Genomic DNA, 19,398 nt, shown 5'->3' with positions numbered 1-19,398 from the left:
CTGACGGGGCTCTGTCGAACTGCTCCACGCCCGCAGCCCGGGGAGGGGGGCTCCGGCTCCCCCCAAGTCCCACCCCACGCAGCTGGGCCAGCACGTGGGGCTCTGCCTGAGACCGGGTTTCTCTGCACCCAGGGGGGCTCCATCCTGTGCTCCTGCTACCTCCCTGGAGCCCAGCCCTGCTGAGGCCACCTGCAGTGGGACAGGCACCCTCCGGCATCCCCTGGGGGGGTGTGGGGGGGGGAAAGGGGGGGCTACACATCGATAAATGCATAAATACAGCTAATTCCTCAGTAGTGGAAGCTGAACGTCCCAGCCTGCCTGGCTGGGAGCAGGCGCCGTGAGCTGGCCCCCAGAGAGGTGACGGATCTCCTCGTTATTGTTATGATTATTTTTAATCTGCTCTTATCAAAGCCAGCCCGACTGAAGAACTGCCTGACCCAGCACAGCACAGGCTGTGTGGGGTGGGACAGAGGCTCACTCCAGTACCAGCCGTGGGTGACAGAACGGAACAGGGACACTTGGGCTCAGTTTTATTGCTTTTGAATAAATCCAGGGCTCCTGCCCCCAACCCTGAGCTGAGCCAGCTTGAGGGGCTTTGCCGGGGGCGGTGGGAGCCGGTGCTCGGGGCAGGGGCTGCTGCAGGGGCAGTCCGGGGGGGCTGGGGTGGGATGGTCTGTCCGGGAGGTATCTGGGGGTGACGCCCGGCTTTGGGGTGGGCGAGAAAAAGTGTGGCTCCGGGGCTGCCGGCTGGGAAAGCGCTTGTGGGAACTGCGGGGGAGATGGTGTTGCTGGCGGTGGGAGGCGGGGGGTCGAGGTCGGGGGGCTGCCTGCCGGGTGCGGGGAGGGAGGGTCCGTGGGGCCAGGAGGCGGATTGGGGCTGAGGAAGGGATGAGGGAGAGGAATGCGTCGAGGAAAGGGGACGGGGGAGGGAGGGAGGGAGGGATGCCCGGGGATTGAGGATGTAGGGAGATATCCTGGAGGAGGGCGGGCAGGATGCCCCGGGGAGAGAGGGCGGGGGGCGGGAGTGGTGGATGCGGGAACGAAGCCCGGAGAATGGAGGGCGCGGGGCGGGGTGTCCGGAGGGTGGAACGGGGTGGGTGCGGGGAGGGATGGGGGTGTCCGGAGGGTGGGATCGGGGTGGGTGCGGGGAGGGATGGAGGGTGGGAACCGGGTGGGTGCGGGGAGCGGCGGGGGGCGCGGGGCCCTGCGCGGTGCTCTGGCGCCCTCTGCTGCCCCGCACCGCGCACCGCACCGGGGGCGGGGGGGCCCCGCCCGGCACTGCCGTGAGTTCGCCGGGTCTCAGCCGCGGGGGTGGAAACGAAGGGGCCCTGCCTGGGGACCCCACCCCAATCCCCGCCCCGCGGGGCTGCTGAGCCGGGCGAACGGGGCTGCCCGCGTTGGCGGTCCCTGGGGAGCGCGGCCAGCACCCACCCGTGTCCCAGCCAGCCCTGCAGGCGGGGGGTTGTGGGGTGAGCGTGCAGGGACAGTCCCCAGCCCCCCGGGACGGTGGGTCGGGCCACCCTGGTGTTGGTCTGACGCCGAGTCCCAGCAAGGGAAGGGCCCTTGACCTTGCTTGCAGCCTTCACATTTTCCCGCAGGAATGTGAGCGGTGCTGTGTCCCTGTGGGCAGCAACAGCCTCGGCCACCCAACGTCTCCTGCCTGCGCCCTGGCTGCATCCTACTCCTTATCCACATCCCAGCTGTCGATGTGAAACAAAGCTGAGGGATGCGGACGCCATGGGGGTGCACGCCGTCCTTTCTGTGCTGCTGCCGTGGGCACCGGGTGCAAGGTGTGTGACCTCAGGGCTTGGTGCTGCTCTCATGGATATGGGGGTGCTCCAAGAGGAAGGATGCTGCGGTGCAAGGGCTGGCATAGGAATGGCACGGGGATCCTCACCTGATGTTTCACAGCTGCCCACCACCACTGCAGCTTGTTAAGAGCTCTTGCCCGTGCTGTGGGAATATGTCAGTGGCACAAGGGTTAACCCTGCTTTCCCTCTCTGTCGGTGCCTGGTCTGGGGTAACCTCGTTAGCGGTGACAGTGATGCCCCTGGGACAGAGCAGCCCTATAAACTCGAGTCGAGTGCTGGGAAATGGGCTGAGCTGCCTCAGCGGGAGGCTGGTGGGTGCTCCCCCCGCCAAGCACCAGCCCGTGGCTGCTCAGGGTGTCGTGGAGAGGAGAAGCTGGATCAGGCTCTTGGGACCAGGATGGGTTTGTCACTGCAAGGCCTGGCATCCTTTGTGAAGCTATGTCTGCAAGGGAGTAAATGCCATCAGCCCTGGATAGGACTCCCCGAAGGCACTGGGTGCTGAGAGGGGCTGGCCAAGCCCCGATCCCACAGCTTGGGGGCTCCTCTCTGATCCCCAAGACTCAGCTCTTCCTCCTCAGCCACCTGCAGTGCAGGATCACACTGGGACCTTGTCACCATGGCTGTGCCAACCATGCCACATGGGGCCTGGGGATGCCCAGTCACCCCCCTCCCACTTGGTTGTTCCTTGGATGGGCTGAGGAGCACCCATCCCCCTTCCCGGGGCTGGCAGTGGCGCGGGTGCCCGGGCATTGTTTCTGCCTGTGCTGTTGTGCCACAGGCTGGTTTCTGGTGGGCACCTCCCCTTGCTGTGGGAGAAGATGGGTTCCGTATGCCGGAGCATTCATTCCCTCTGCTGATCGACAGCCTGTGGTCTGGCTGAGCAACCCCAATTGTTCCCAGTGTGCTCGGACAAAGAACTGCCTAGAGAGATGGCAAGGCTTAGGACCAGACGACATGCTAGGAATATTTCCACTGCCTTGGACACCACCGGTCTTTTCCCCCACCTCCTGCAAGAATGGGAGGCAGCAGCTCGGTTTTGCAGGCAGGGTGGGATGCCCTCCCCCTGTTCCAAGCAGAGTGGGTGCAGAATCCTGTCCCAAGGCAGGCTGAGGGCTCGTCCCTGGGAGTGTGTCCTCAGCTCCAGCACGGTGCCACCCTCGCCTGTCTGCTCCGGTGAGGAGACAGCAAACACCATGGGAACCCCAGGGAGCCTCACACAGCCCCTGTGTGTCCCTCTCCCCAAGGATTCACGTGGCACAGCAGGGTGGTGGTGCTGCCCTGGGGCCCTCCAGCATGCTCAGGGCTGCTGTTCCCAGGCAGACAGAGCAATCTGGGGAGCTGCAGTTCACAGCTGGTGATTTTGCTGAGTGCTGCATCACCCCAAAACCTGGAGGAATTGGGGAAAAGGATGGCATGTGGGGTGAGGAAGGTCAGGATTGTCTTCAGCACTGGGCTGGGCCTTGGGGCCCTTACCTGCCATTTCTGCTCCCTGGCTTGTCTCACCTGCCATGGCTCCCTCCCAGCTGTTGGCCAGCCCCGAGATTTGTCACCCTATTTTGCAAATGGGACAGGGATGGAGACCAAGCTGAAAGCCCTTGGCATGGAGTGGCTCCTGGTGAGATCTGTGGAAACCAGGATGTCCCAGAGGAGCTCTGTCAGTTCCCACACGACCTGCTCAAGGTCAGGCAGAGCCAGCAGTGAGGAGCCCCAATTCCTTCCTTCCCTGCCTGCCCATGGGCTCTCAGGCACAAGTGGAACCCACATCTGCTCTGCTCCCTCTGAGCAGAGGCTTTTGTTCTCAGGGTTTGGAGGGTTCTTTCACATGTGAAGGGAGCAGCATTGGCATTCCCAGTGCAGAGATGATGCTTCATCTGAGAACATCCCAGTTCCCTTGGTCATTAGCATCTGACATGGTTGAGAATCAAAACGGTGTTGAATCCACGCTGGGAACTGACAGACCCCAGAGTTCAGCCCCTGTTCTCTGCTGCACTGCTGGAGCTGGCGGGGATGAGCGGGGTGATGCCTGGGAGCACAGGGTCCGCACTGCAGCCTGGCTCTTGGGGCCACTCTGCCATCTCCCCTGCACTCAGGAGACACTGCCTGGCAGCCCGGGGTATGATAAGGCGGCCCCTGAGGCAGCAGAGAGTCCGCAGAGCTGCGAGAGGGGCTGCACGAGCATCTGAGCATGCAGGGGGGTGACTGTGTGTGGCTTTGGCATGGCCGAGCTGCCCCTGCCCCCGCTGCAGCCGGGAGGGCCCACGTGTCCCCACGCAGTAGGGACACGGATGGGGGGGCCGTGGCACAGCCGCCCCAGAGGAAATGTGCCGGGAAAGACCCTGGGGAGGCAAACGGCTGCAGGAGTACGGTTAGCTGCACCCCAGGCTGGTGAGAGGCCCCTGTTTCCCCTGCGCCCGTTGTCCCGCCGAGATTAGCTCTCGGCTGGCTGGGCTTGACGGGCAGGCGGAAGGGGCCGTGCACACAAGCACCGCGGGGCCGCCCGGAAACCCGGGCAAAACGGGCACCGCGGCTGCTCTTTCCCTCCCACCATGGCTCGGGCCCGGCTCACAGCTGGACCAGCTGTGCCAGCTGTGCCCACTGCCTGCCAGGCCCTGACGCAGGAGTCTGGACCTTGGCCATCACCCCTGTGCCAGCGGCGAGGCCGGGCCGTGCTGTGCATGGCTGCCACGCTGCATCCCAGAGCCGTCCTCGCTCCTGGCCAGCAGCATTGGGAGGGTGACCCGATTCCCTCGTGGTTGGCGTCACCCCGTGCTGGTGCCGCCAGAGCGGGCACCCCCCTCCACCCCTTCCCCAGGGGCTGCCAGCTCGGCTCATGCACAGCCAAGCGCGTGGGATGAAAGGGCGCTGGCGGTCCCCGGGAGCGCTGGTGGCAGCAGCAAGGTCACGCCGCGGCGCAAATGCCGCCCATCAGAGCTGCCCGTGGGGACCGCGGAGCAGCATGGAGGTGACCCCTGCACTCGGGGTCAGCGGGCTCGGCGTGCGTCAGCCCCGAGCGGCTTAATCCCAACGGGGCAGGGGGAGGAGTGCGGGGGGACGGCGGATTCCTGACCCACAACCGAGCCTGGCATCTTCTCCGCAGCGCCGTGGCCACCTCTCGACGTAACCGGATAGGGCTGAGTGGTGCCGCCCTGGCACTGGGAGGGTGAGGAGAAATAATGGGGACAGGCAGCAGAAAACGTAAAGCAAAAAAAATTGCTTTTGTCTTGAGAAAGCAGCAGCCTTTTGGACTGCTTCTTCCTCCCTGAAATAGCTTTTCCTGCCACCCAAAAGGAAGCAGAATATTCTGTAGAACATTATTTCAGAGGTTTTGGGGTTTTTTTTTCATTTTTACATTAATTATGTGACAAAGCTTGAAATGCTTGTGACTGATCTGATATGTGGGAAACTAAATAAATCCGTTCCCAGGTTTGCCAGCAGGATTCCCCATTTCCCAAATATATGGTTCAGCCTGTGCCCGCTGTCATTCCCAGTCATTCCTGCAGCACCACAGAAAATGCAATGCAGGGACACTCAATGCTGGGTTTGCTGCAGCTGGAAACCCACGGGTGGAGCTGTGAGTTGCAGGGAGCTCTGTGATGCTGTTCTCATAAAAATGGTCTGTTTGGGACAGGTTTAACTGGAAGCAGCTGCTGGTGCAGGGAGCCCCACAGCAGAGTGGCAGGATACCCTGGGACAGTGAACCCCTTCAGGTGGAGGCTGGAAAGAGACTATCTGACTAGGATATTCCCTGCTAATGTGGTTTATTCCCTTCAGTGGAACTGCTGAGTGTGCCAGGGACACAGAGGTGCCTTGGGACATGCCCTGCAAAAGGAGCTTCCTTCATCCCTGTGCTGTGGGAGAGGCTCCAGCCAGCTCAGGCTGCTGGACAACAGTCTGGACATGAGAGGAACTTCAGTGACTGTAACATCACCCACTGCCCCAGGTGGGTCGGAGCACCCCTCTGCTTCCTGATGAAGCTCACCCTCACCCTCAGACAACCAAAGAGTTGAGCTAATGGCACTTCATGGGGTTTGGACATATGTCCATTGGGAAACAGGCTGGGTCTGACTGTGCCATGTCACACAGGCTGCAGATTAAAGAGCAGCACATCCAAATGAGATTTAGCTTGTCACCCCCCGAGATGTCCTCCCCCTGTGCACAGAGGCAGATGTTTGGTTGTTTAAGATTTAAAATCACCTACCACTGAGATACTTTTCCATAATGAGGCACAATTGGGAAGAAGCTAATCAACATGTTTCTTAATACAAGAAAAGGGAGAGGCTTGAAGGGAGCACTAAGTGATTCCCCAGGTTAGATGCTCTCCTTGCTTTCCTCGTCCTCTCTGCTTAATTCTTCCAAGTTTCAAAATTATTCTTTGCTCCTGTTTCTCTTTTTTCTCACAAAATCAAATTCTGATACAAATGGAGTAGGATGGGAATGGGTTTATTTCTTTGCTATTTTAGTAAAGGTATCCACATTACTTCTGACCACAGTTGCTCATAATAGTATAGTAAAAAAAAAAAAAAAAAGAGAGATGAGTGAACTTGTAGATGCTTTGAAAAAGCTGAAACTTAGCCCAAGTTTCAGGTTCTAAAGGATTGATGGGTCCTGCTGGGCCATGACACCACTGCTCATTGCACAGCTTGTCTCCTCTTATCAGAGTGTGAAGAGTCAGCTGGGAAAGAGCAGATCTGCAGGCCCATGAGGAGGAATTAAACACCCCGGACAGATGTCAGCTTAGGTCTGTGCAGTTTCAGCTGAAGCTTTCCAGGCTGGTTTTGACCCGTTCCATTTCATGCAGAAAACTGTAGAACTGGGGCAAAGTTAACTCTGCAGAAAAAAAAGAGGCATCAAGTCTTAGATTTCAGGATACACTTCCAACATTGGCAAAGCTGTTCTGGTGCTACCATGGAGCAACTCATGTTCACCTAAGCTGGGGAGTATTAGCCACTGTGATTCCCAGCAGCTCGTTCCTTATGCTAGCCAGGCTGGGATCTCCCCTGGGATGGGATCTCCCAAGAGCACTCCATGCTTGGGAATCACTTACTTTCCTCCTCTGCCTTGCTGCTCTGCAATGCTCCGTGGCAGATCTGTGTTTACTGAGACACAGATGTGAAGATGCCCAAAAGTCAGTGTTCCTAAACATTTCCAGAGTGCCTGTGGCAGGAGCAGCTGCAGCCATGGAGAGGCCAGGGCAGAAGTAGCCACAGTGATGCTTTTGCAATGACCCCACCCTGGTTCTGCCCCCACCCCCAGCAATACTCGGAGCTCCAAACTGCAGCTTTCCCGTGCTTCCCTCTTGTCCAGAACTGTTAACTCACCAACATACACGTTTTCCAATTGGCTCCCTTTTTTAATCACCAGCTTCAGCTTGGGGAAAGGAAAAGCAGAGGTATTTTAGTTCAGAGACCTGTATCTAAGCACCAGGAGAGGACAGCAGAGCAGGAGTCCGCTGTGAGTTTGACTGCTGCACAGCACACACATATCTGACAGGCTTTTTAAGAAGTGTCACTGTAGGAACAGATTCCCTGGGCATTGGGAAGATCTCTGGAAGTCCTTGATCCCACTTTCCCTCCCTCCCCAAGATGGCTGACCTTTGCTAACCTGACCTTTTGAACAGCTTTTCAGAATGGGCCACGTTTCTGTGATACCTCATGTCTTCAGAGGAGAAACAAACAGCAGCGTGTCTGCTCTCTGCTGGCAGCAGCACTTGGAGACTGAAGATGCAGTCACAGAGCCCATTCCTATGAGACCCAGCTTCCCTCTCCTTCCCCTCACAGCCAGTGCTTCCCACATGCCTGGCTGGAGCTTGTTCCTCAACTGCACTACAAGCTGAACTCTGTGATGTGGGAGATTTACCTGTAAGAAGATACTTCCCACTTTTTCCAGCTCACTGCTCCCAGCAGTCACTGTGAGTCAGAAAGAAGAGAAGGCAGATAATCTGTTAGTTAAGCAGTGAAATAAAACGTTATTTAGCCAAGATCTGCTGCTGGGTTTCTCAACCCCTCCAGTTTATGTTGTAGCTCTGTTACCTCCAAACTTCCACTCCATATCTATCAGCTGGTTAATCATCAGTGTCTGACCCACAGCCAGGCGTGTTAGAGTGGGGGAATTCACCTTCCACTACAAGAGCAAAAGACACACCAGCAATTAATTCAGAGAGGCCTCTGTTTGTACCTAAAACTTCAACAAGAGTCGGAACGAAGGCAGAGGATGGCTGAAGCCCAGAGCTAATGTGGTCAGGAGGGCTTTCAGAGGTATTTGAGTCCTGCTAGGATTTCCATCTGCCCTGTCACTTCTGTATATGAAACTCACTGGTTTTGTTTTAGCACTGGTTCAGTGTAACAATATCTGTGCAAAAAGCCATGTGTTCATGTAACTGCATGACCTCGGGGCTCAAAGCATGGGAAGCACAAAAACATCACATGAAAGCCACACAGCAGTGCAAGAACTGTGACACTGATGGGAGAGAGGCCCTGGCAAACCAGAGGTATCCTCAGACAAACTGCTCCTTATTAGTTCTCTGAGGATCTTCAGTTCAAAATCCCATGCTGGTTTTGAAGAAAATACCCGAAGTGCCGACATAGCTCAGGAGCACAGTGGGCTTTTATGAGTTCCTACTCACAGAACTGACATTTTGTTAGCTTAGAAACAAGCAAAAATATATAAATACCTGTTCTGCAAAATAACTGGCTTTCTCTTCACTGAGGCCTGTGGGGGGAAACCACATGAGATTACTATATGTGATAAATATTAATTATCTTTTATTTAGTGGAAATCACATGACCTACCTAGAGCAATAAAATCTGCTCTGACTTGTTCAGAAGACAAATTCCTCTTCAGGGCACCTGAACAAACACCACAAAGAAGAAGAAGAAAAAAATCACTTTTTACTCAGTCAAACCAATCTCTACTGAGTCACATAGAGGCAGGGACGGGACCCGGCGATGGAAAGCCTCTGTTTCTGAGCTGTGTTTTGAAGCAAACCACAGCTCCTCGGAGATCGGAAACCCAGTCGTGTCCGCCGGTATCTCTGCAAATGCCCGGTGCTTTAAAAGTCCGGGCTCTGGGAGTGCCTGGGAGAGGGCGAGATCCCATTGCAGGTATCCATGGGAACAGCGGCAGCAGTTATGTTTTGAAGCTGCTGCTTTCTCTCCTGTAGCCGCTTTGCTTGTTAAAAGAGAACTGTTAAGGCTGGCGGGCTGCTAATTTGACCTACCTGCTGTGTTTGGGATGATGGGTGTGAACGTGTGCACATAACACTTTCCCCCGCTGCGCCTTCCCCCTTTGTTCTGGGGCCCAGGCAGCACAGGGACCTTTACAAGGATTCTGATCTCTGAAGCCAAGAGCAGGCATCTCATAAATTCAAGGAGACTGCCAGCCCCACGTGGCTTTCCGGCTGTGTAGCACAGAGGTAAAGTTATCTGCTGTGATCTGTTCGGATATCGTCTGTGGCATCCCAGAGCTGAGGAAAAGTTACAACGGGATTGAATCCAGAGAACACACAGGAACGACAAGATGAGGGCACCAAGGCCTGAATCAGGATGGGAAAAAATGCAAATTCCTCATTAAATCCTCACAGGAAAGAAAATTATTGTACTCCTGGATAGGAAAAACGGCTTGAAGCAGTAGAACAAGTTTAAAACAAATTCAGAAAACAGCTGTGCTCAGGATCCGGGCTGTGAAGGAAGCTACAGGGAAGCCAGGACTGAAAGGTAATAGCAAGGGACTATTAATAACAAGAAGGATCAATGGGATGAATGTGCCGTGGAGTGTTTGATACATGACCATGTCAAACGGCAGCCACAACATCACAGTAATCCTATAAAGTGCTGGAGTCTGGGGTATTCCAGTGGAATCCCCCCAAACCTCTTCCTCACTGTTTATGAATGAGAAAGAGCTGGACACATTAAGTGTTTCTCTAGAACCAGACTGCAAGGTCAGCTGTCTCCTTCACATGGCCTAGAACTGCACCGGTCCCCAGCCCACCCCAAATGGGTGTGCACTGTCTTATTTGTCTCCAACAGCGCTTGTCCTTGGAGGAATTCCAGCACTGGGTCACTGGGGTGGAAGTTCCTGCAGAGACTCGGTGCCAACAGGAGGCTGCCCTGGTCTGGCAAAAGGGATTTACAGGCACTGCTTAAACCAAGCACTGTTGTCACACTGCTTGTGCTGCATTTAATGCACAGATATTTAAGGGAGTTTACTTAAGCTTGTGAAATGTGCATGCAGGCAGGGTATAAAGAATACAGAGTCACCAAATAGGGGAAGTTTTGATTCTTAAGTGCTAAGCACTGTATTAGCTACCATTAACACTTATTGTGCAAACCAAGCCCTGCAGGAATGGCTGGGACAGTTTGGCCTGAGGGCAGCATATGCAAATACATCACTTACCGTTGGGTACCAGAAGAATACTTTTGACAATGTTTTTCAGGGGGCCCAAGCTGATTTTATTCATGGTGGCAAAGTCTGAGAGCTGAGTCAGAAACCTTTCTACCTGCTCAAGAGAAAGAGCAGTAACACAATTTTTTCTCAGTTTCTGACCAGAGCTGCACTCACACATCTCTCCAGTTCTGCCTTACCTCCTTGGGCTCTGTCAGAAAGCGGAAAAGCACTTCAGTCAGCGCCGAGAATTGCTGTGAAGAAACAGGACAGTGTTAGACTTGGACATCAGCACCTCACCAGCCCCACGATTAGGTGGTGATGTACCCCCTTCACAAAGCTCCATACGCCTCCAGCACACTGGTCCCAGAGCTGGACCTGTGCTGGTGCCCTGTCCTCGGCAATATGTGATGCCTGTGGATGGGATTGGCTCAGGATGCTTTTCAGAGCCTCTCGAGGGGTCTGTGCAGCTGGTAGCTGGCACTGCACAGGGCTTTTGTGACTTGTGGCTAATCAGAAGCTGCTGTTCTATCTTGTGCAATCCAAAAACTGCGAGTGGGAAAAGTTGTGAACATCCAGTCTCACGTTTCACAAAACCTATGGGGTAACCAGACCAACTCGGGAAAGGAAGAGAACTGGTTGAGGGTCTAGTTGCTGCTTTCAGCGTTCTGGGTGTGCAGCTGGCAGGCAGGAATGGAGAGGCTGCCCGAGTGGCAGAGCGCTACCAGCACCCTCCTCTGCTGGCACCAGCACCAGCACTGGCTGTCACCTTCTGGGTATGGCCCAAAGTGGTATTGGCTGCTTTGTGGCTGCAGATCCTGACCTGCCCTCGTCCTCGGCCATGTAACAGAGATGGCACCGGGCTGTTACTGGGCTGATATCCTCAGTCCTGGCAAGCTGGGCTGGAAAAGCCTCAGCATTTCCACCAACTTCAGTCCAAGCTGCACACCCGCTGTGTCAGTGACCGGGAGGCAGATGGTACCAACGACCGGGACCATTCAGCTGGAGGGAGGAAGTGCAGGGTGGGAATCTGGGGTGGGAATCACAATCCAAACACTGCCTGGTCCCACCAGAAACCCCAGTGCTTGACAGGACCCCACTGCCCACGAGGCACGACCTGAGCCCTCCACCAGGAACTCCATCAGTGTCCCTACCCGTGGCAGGAGGGTGGAACTAGATGGTGTTTAAGGTCCCTTCCAGCTGAAACAGCTCTGGCATTCCATGATTCTATAAACATCCTTCAAACAGTTCCGGCGTGCGCGGGGCTCTCCCGGCTGGATCGGGGCTGTACCGCCGGGCACGGGTCACGCTACCCGCCCTGCCTCGGGCACCGGGCCCAGCAGGCACTCGGGCACGTGTGCCTGGAGACCCGGTGGGACCAGCACACCCGGGACTTCTCCGGGGCTGTGCTGCCGGCCGGGTCCAGCTCCCTGTGCCGGCCCGCCCCGCCCGGCCGCCGCTGCCCCGGAGCCGCCGCCCCGCCGGTTCCGTGTCCGGGGCCGTCCCCGCCGCCGAACCCGCCCGTCCCTGTCCCTGTCCCGGCGCACCTGGGCGCTGAGCTGGTTGAGGTTGTGCATGTCGCCGCTCACCGCCTCCGGCACCGGGTCGCGGGTGAAGTTGAGCAGCCCCATGACGGCGGCGACTCCGCCCGCCCGGCCCGGCCCGGCCCCGCCGCCGCCTCAGCCTCAGCCTGAGCATTGGCGGCCGCACTTTCCGCACCGCCGCGGCCCCGGATCGCGCTGAGGGCACCCGGGGGGCCCGTCCGGCCCAGGGAACACCCCGGGGTGGCCCCTTGGCTCCCGCAGCCCGAGCGCCCACAGCGGGGCCGGGGGTCGGTGGGGCCGGGGGCCACCGGGCTGGAGAGCTGCCTGGCAGCTGAGTATTGTGAGATTTTTTTACTGTACAAAAACCTAAAAAAATTGCTTAAAAACATGGTTTGTAAGGTGAGTATTGGGTTTTTTCCTTTTTTTGTTTGGTTGAGGGGTTTTTTTGGTTTTTTTCCTCCCCTGAAAATTCCACTTGGGAACCGAAACTTTGGTGTGCTTTTCTCTCTCTGACTGCTGCTCCCAGCGCTGCTCGCTGCCCAGCTCGGGGTGATGGGTGGCCCAGGGACGAACAGCCTACATCCCAGGGCTGGGGTCTGTGGAGTGGACAGATGTTGGGCAAGGAAGCAGCAGTCCTGGGATGAGCCAGCCTATGGACAGGAAGTGCCCAGATGTCCATGGGTCAGGGTTCCATAGGGAGATTTCAGCTCCATTCTCGCCATAATCCATATGCAGGAGGTCTCCTAGACTCAAAGATGTGTTGTAGGAAGGCAGAGGAATTGCCTTCTCATGCCCTGTTACACATTCTCCTTTCTGTTTGGTCTTGGGACGAAGGCCTTGGTCCAAGAATATTGAAACTGGATTTATTCCCTCAGAGGACAATGGAACTGATCCCATCCTGGAAGACTCCCCTGCCTTAAATGGCTATTTCACAGCAGGAGCGGGAGCTCTCCAGGACTCCACTATCAAGTGTGAACGTGTGTGATCCACTTTATCAGGGAAGGTGTTCTCTGTCTGTCGGGCCAGAGGACAGTGTGTAAAAACCTTTGAGGAAGGTAAAACCTCGACAGCCCACAAGTCTCCTGGTTTATTATTGACACGTGCAATTGCAAATGAGAATATAGGACATTTTATAATGCTTTCATTGTGAGACTATCCCAGCAGTGGTTTATAAACAAGGAGATAAGCAGCTAAGTACCACTAATGATGGGGAGTTAAGAGATATTTACTGGTGGTCTGGCTGGAAATAGCTTCCAGCTTCCTTTTCTTCCCCCTCTACTTCCCTGGGTAGCTGGGAAGGTTTCTGTTTCATAGACCCAAGGCGGGACTGTGCACCTCGATTTTTGGGGTGAAAAAATTGCATGTGAAGGTACTTGCAAGATTTGACCCTAAATATATAGGACACGTTTAAACAAGGTAGAGATTTTTCATACTGGAACAATGTATCCGTTTCTGTGGTGAACCGGCCAAGTCAGCCATGGGAACCATGGGAAATCCTTGCGTTTAAAAATGAGTTAGTCCGAACTCAAACTCCTTCAGGGAGAGGGATGCAGTGGGTACCACTGGATTCCAGTATGTGTGAACACAGAATTCCTCTCTGGCTTTAAAATGCTGCATACCGCCCTATGCAATTTTTCCTAAATGTAAATTAGTAGTTAGAGTTAATTATCGCACATTTTCACAACCACCACATTTCCCCCTGTACTGTCTGAAACCAGGCAAGAGTCAGCTTTCAGCCCGGTTTGTAGCCGGGGTCAGCCGTGCAGGAGCAGTCTGTGGCGGATCTTTCCTTCCCTGAGTCTTCCCAGGGTGATGCTTTAGGAGCTAATTAAGGGCGGTCTGTGTGCGCGCGTGTGCGAGCACGCCGGCGGTACGGTAGGACGGTGACGCCAGCGCTGTTAAACAATTTCTCAGGCAGCAAACCAAGTTCTTGAGGAAAGTTGAGTGGCGGGATCCAAGAAGAAGAGTCTCGGCTGAGGTACGTGATCACAACATCCTGTTCAAACAATCACCAGGAAATTCGGTGGTCCTTCCTCCTGGGATATGAGCTGGCGGCGGTGTGGCATGCGAGTGCCACCAACCCCGCTATGGCACGGGCGGCTCTGCGCTGCCAGAACTTACCCAGTTCTCAAATCAAGAAGGATTTACTCGAATAAAAGAGAAGGTTGCAGGGTGATGGCCGTAGTTATGGGGGTGTCTGGCGGGGGATGGTGCCCAGCGTCCCGGGCAGAGCCCCAGGGCTGCCGTAGGGGTGCAGGCAGCCATCAGCCCATGGGTGCTCCCGCCAGGCCATTCTCATGCAGAACGCGTCGCTGATGGACTCATCAGAGCTGAGGACGGGCCAAGGGCAGCAGTTTGGAGTTGCAGGTATGCGCCCTTGTTCACCATAAATACCAAAGCAGAAGCAGCGGCAAAAAAGCCATGGGGATGCACACAAGCACAGAAAAAGTCTGAAAATGGTGCTCTCCAAACTGAGCAGAGGATCCATGTGCCCTACTTGAGATGCATTTTTCAGCTTCATTTCACTGTCAAACTTGAAAATCTTTCTCAGCACTTCGACAGTGTTACCCGGGGAAGAGTGCTTATTATGTATTCCCAAGAGATAAAATCCTGGGGTGTCCCCATCTTGTTCTCTCATGCCATTATCTATGCCAAGCTCTCCCAGGCTTTTGAAGTTGGTCCCAGGTCACCCTTGCAGATGAAGTGGGGAACATTGCCTGCCCTTGCCAGCCTGAGAAAGGCCTGGAAAAAGTAAGAGTGTGCAAAGAAGCCAGGGGGGCTTTCACCCAGCTGGTCTGAGCCCCCTGCTCTCTGGGTGTTCTGCCCACCTGCAGTTTCTGCCTTGGTCTGGAAGCACTCAGAGAACACCTCTGGACACAGTCTGAGGGATGCTGTGACTCCTCCCAGCTGCCCAGCTGAAACTTTGGAGGAGTTAGTTCTGTCCCCCTGGATAAATGAGATCTTTGAGACCAGGATTTCAGTTTCTTCTGCAGTTTAATGCCCCTTCCTCTCCCCATCACACTCCTCAGCCTTTGGTCCCAGGCAGACACTGCTGCAGGAGCAACTGGCTGCCAGCCTTGCGTGCAAAGGTGGAGTGGGGCTGGGAGCTCTACTGCTGGACTCCGGCACACTCCTGCCTTGCAGCCACAGGCAAAACCCTCCCTCTCTCCAGCGGCTCCTCTGCTCCTGAGCAGGGACCATAATCCCTGACTGGGGTAGGCAGGAGCAGCTCTGGACCTGGCATGGAGGGAGAGGGCTCTGCTGGCAGCCACCCCCCGGGAGCAGCGTTCCTCTCCATAAACGTATATGTGCTTAGGAGGGTGGTTTGGGGAGGCCTCGTCACTTCAGATTAGGCTGTAGCAGGCGTATCCTGTTTTCTAGGAAAAAGAGGATTTTGTGGCCAGCTTTGTTAGAGAGGCATTGAACATTATTCTTTGTGTGCCTTGGCATTTGAAGTTTGCAGTCGGGTAGCTGCAGACTTTCTAGATGTTCTGGTTACACGGATGACACTTATTTTTAACCTTATTTTTATTAGAGGTTTGTATCATGTGGGCCTGGCCAGCCCACAGGAATGGTTAGAAACTTCTTGTAGGAGGGATAACATTTCCTATCTCTGTGTAAACAGCAATTCCCCCCAGATGGGAAAAGCCAGCCCAGCTGTAAGGCAGGCTGGGGCTGTATTCCCACATGTGGCAGCAGGATGAGGCTCTCCCACAGCGGGAACAGACCTTGCTTCAGCAGCCAGAGCCCTGCTGAGTGGCACAGCTCTCCCCGGACTCAGGAGAGGTGCCAGGGACAGGAGACCTGCTCCAGGGAGCTGTGGTGAGGAGTGGCTGGTTGCTGAGAGCTGTGATGGAGCAGCACTGGTGGAGCTGGTGGAGAGGCAGGCGGCCAGCTCAGGGCTGGGGTGAGGGCTCAGACCATGAAGATACCAATGGAAGAGGAGGAGACATCCTGGGGGATGTGCTCTGATGGGGTCTTGCAGTGAAGAATGCTGTGCAGGGAGAATGATATTACTGTGAGCTGGGAAAGAGCCACTGAGCTGTCTGTACATCGACATGGGGACCCCAAAGCCTGAACACAGCAGGAGCATCTCTGCCAACTTCAGCGAAAGGAGAAGTTCCTCCCAGCCCCAGCTTGCAACTGTCCAAGGTGATTTAATGGTGCTGGTACTCCTCCCTACCTGCAAGAAGACTAAACAAGTGCTCAGCCGTTACTGGGATGTGGGAATCTGGGACCCACAAGATCTGGAGGTGACAAGGTTACACTGCTGACAGCTGTAGGTAATGACACATATTTGCTCAATCGCTTTATTTGAGGAGGATCTCCAGGAACGCTCCTGTGACACACGGAATAGGTCCCAGCTCAAACCCTTGGGTGCAAAGCAAGAGATGGGAGGTGGTGGCAGCCAGACCAGAGCTCTGGGCAGGGAGTGCCATTGGCTTGCCTGGCCAGGGTGACTAAGGAGAATTGTAGGAAGAAATTTCAAGTGGGAGAACTGGGTGGACAGAGAGGAGCTGGGCCTGGTGCCATACCCCAGGTGCACTTCAGAGAAGGTGCTGTCTGAGCAGCCTTCAGTGAAGAGGAAGATTCAGGCTTGGGAGTGAGGAGTTATGTGTGGAAGATCTGGCATGTTTGCTGGGAAGCATGTGAAAAATTAGTCGCTTCTGATGTGAATAGCTGTTGCCAGTCCTGACTGATAGTGACTGGAAATGGCTCCTTCAGCTAGTCGGTCACTGGCTCCATGAATTTGAGATGCCAGCCAGCCAAAGGAGCACAGCCAGATGGCAGGATGGTTCTTGCTGGAATGACTTTTTGCAGAAGCTGGGCAGCCCAGCCTTGCTGCTGATGGGAGTTCCTCCATCATGGGGAGGGATGTGTCTGTGGCATGGCATGCAGGGGACATGCTGACTATGCCCAGGGGTGGCGAGGGACCCCCCATTTCTCCCTTCCTGCTCATATGAGCCCCGGCCATGCTGCCTGCTCCTTGCAGCTGCTCCAGCTATGGAGTGCAGGAGCTTTGCCCACAGAGCCATGTCCCATCACTGGTCTGTGCTGGAAAACCACAGGGCTGGTGGGAAGCAGTGAGGGAGCTGCTTTGGTACTCTTGACAGAGGCTGTTGTTGCCAGCCCAGGCTCAACAGGAGCTGCTGAGAGCCTGGTGTGGGTAACTGGAATGGGTGGCAGGAGCCTGGATATAAAATCCTTTGTAGAAGTACCTTGTTTCCTGTGAAATGACATACAAATTCTCTTGAATGTTAAATAATAAACTCTCAGCATCTCTCTGTGGTGTGTGTAGCAGAGATAGGAAAAGGATCAGGCTTTGGCTCACCGTCTGCCAGAGCTGCTTTGTCTGGTACCAGACCTTTCCCACAAGCAGTTTGCACAGCCTTGCTCTCCTGAATTAAATGATAACTGAGGGGCAGAGAGGGAAAGAGGGCGTTTCGGCTGGCAGGAGATTGATGGCAGGTCAGTGAGGCCAACAGCAGCAGGAAGGTTTCCGTAGAAAGGGAGAGGAACCCGTGGATGCTGGAAGGGCTGATTCCACCCTCACAGTGCCCTGGAAACTCTCATGAGCACAGCTCTCAAAAACATTTCCCTTTCCTAAATCTGGAAAAACAAATGGCAGTAAAATCTATTTGCTTGTTTTAATCTACTCGCCCAAGCTGTGAATTGGCTTTAGGTTTATGTGGTGCATGTTTATTTGAATGGTGATGTCCAGTGTCTCCAAGGCCTTATTCAGAGCAGATTTCTCAGCTCCTCTTTTTCACTTGCAGAGCATTTTTTACATTTTCTGCCACATTTTCCATGCTTGTGTTCTGCAGGGATGGAGGTGTGGTTTGGGGGAACCTGCCATACAGGCCTGGGGCTGGTCCTGCAGATTTCACTCCCTTTGGCTAACTAAGTTTTCCTCCTGACCTTGAAAGCTCATTTCTATCACACCAGGATAATCATATTCCTTTTCTTACTGTTACACACTTTCCTGCTGAATCTAGAAGTAATAACAAGCGAGCAGGGAAGATTATACCCCACGTGGACTCCGGATGCTTTGTCTGGGGCAGGAGAGGCGCGGGCTGTGTCCCTGGCCCCGGCGCAGCCCTGCAAGTGTCTCGCCTCTGGACGGGAAAGGGAAAGAACAAACAAAAACTGAGTGTAAAACTTGTGAGGCTTTGTCTGCTCACGCTGCGCTGCGTGGGGTTGTGCTGCATGGGGCTGTTTGGGGCATGGTGCTGCTGGAAGTCGGTGGGCAGAGTGGTGGCTCGGTGGGCGAGGGCTCTGGCCGGCCCCGGGGTTCCCCGGGAGTCTCCTCTGCCTCGGGGATTGAGCTGCGTGGGACTCCGAGGGCCGAGCCCCGGAGAAATGATGAACCCCGGGGGATGCCGGGCAGTGGAGGCGACACCGGGACGCCGGCGGGTACCAGGGGGTGGGGAGCCCCGGGAGGGCGTGAGACATCAGAGGAATGTGGAGCCCCCGGAGAGGGATGCTGAGCCCCGCGGAGGTGATGCAGGGCACCGGAGTGGGTATGAGGGGAACCGAGGCAAGGGGGATGTGGGGCGCTAGGTGGTGGTCCCGGGCGATGTGGGGCAGTGGATGGGGCACACTGGGGCACCGGGGGGTGCGGAGTCGCGGCGGGGGAGGATGCGGCGCCCCAGGGGATGCGGACCCTGGGGCAATGCGGGACCCCGAGGGCTGCGCGCCCGATGGTCTTGGGGGGCCTGGCGGGTGCGGTGGCGGTGCAGGCCCCGCGCTCCCCTCCCCCGCCATGGGGCGGCGAAGGAGGAGGAGGAGGAGGAGGGGCTGCCCAGCACGGGCAGGGTTAAAGCGCCATGTAACCGGAGCGCGGGGCTGTCGGGGGCCGGTCGGGGCGCGGGCAGCGGCGAGCGGCGGCGCGGCCCCGCTGGACGGCGCGTCCCGCCGCGGCGCAGGTGAGCGCTGGACCGGGAGGACCGGAGGGTCCGAGCCGGAGCCGTGGCACATCCTCGTGGGCGGCTTTGTTGTCCGCGGCGGCGGCGGGGGACAATGAGGCGGGAGGGGAAGGCGGCACGGGGCGCACCGGAGCGCGGCGACGGGAGCGCCCCGGCCGGTCTGGCGGCCCCGGTGCCCGGTAACCGGGGACTCGTGGCTTCGCCCCGGGGACTCGGGCAGGGGCCAGGGGCTGGCGGGCCCCGCCGCCACTTGTTGCCGGCGCTCGGCTCTGGGGCGTGTTGGGGGAATCGGTACTCCCACAGCCTCAGGCATGGTCCCCTAAGTCCCCTTGGTCCCGCCCACCCCTCCGGTCCCGTTGCAACTTGCGGAGTTTCCCGGGGGCGCGTCCCGGGACTGTCACGGCGGCGCCGGTGCGGGACCCCCCGCGACCCGCGGGGCCGGGCCGGGGCTGAGCCAGCGACTGCGGCGGGAGGGTCCCCTCGCTGATACGGCGAGTGATGGCTGCGGGGCGGGGGGTGGCTCGGGGGGGCCGGGGTCCCCCTGGCCGGCTCCGTCGTCCCGGGCAGCGCCGCCTCCAGGCCGGGGGCACAGTGGGGAGCTGCCGGGGGTACGGGGACACGGTGGCGCTGCTGCCCGGGCCGAACACCTTTGTTTTCTGTTCTCGGTCGGGGATCTGACAGCGCATCTTCCCTCTCTGTTGGCAGGAAAAGAGGCTCCCGGCGGCGCCTCGGGCGCGA

The 19,398-nt window shown here is 56.6% G+C and overlaps 1 protein-coding gene across 1 annotated transcript; it reads right to left on the bottom strand.

Annotated features, from left to right (window-relative positions):
* Nucleotides 1–6,235: 6,235 nt before the first annotated feature.
* COMMD7 (COMM domain containing 7) lies at nt 6,236–11,872 on the bottom strand. The gene is made up of 9 exons (XM_082293076.1): nt 11,738–11,872; nt 10,391–10,444; nt 10,203–10,305; nt 8,600–8,656; nt 8,482–8,519; nt 7,841–7,931; nt 7,668–7,717; nt 7,130–7,178; nt 6,236–6,638 (listed from the first exon to the last, which is right to left on the bottom strand). Exons 1-9 carry the CDS (start codon nt 11,819–11,821, stop codon nt 6,562–6,564), a joined length of 603 nt encoding a protein of 200 aa, XP_082149202.1. The 5' UTR covers nt 11,822–11,872; the 3' UTR covers nt 6,236–6,561.
* Between the last annotated feature and the right edge of the window lie 7,526 nt (nt 11,873–19,398).

This window comes from Coloeus monedula (genome assembly GCF_965178545.1).
Source record: "Coloeus monedula genome assembly, chromosome: 17".
Classification (NCBI taxonomy): Eukaryota; Metazoa; Chordata; class Aves; order Passeriformes; family Corvidae; genus Coloeus; species Coloeus monedula.
This window is presented reverse-complemented; position numbering and strand designations above follow the sequence as displayed.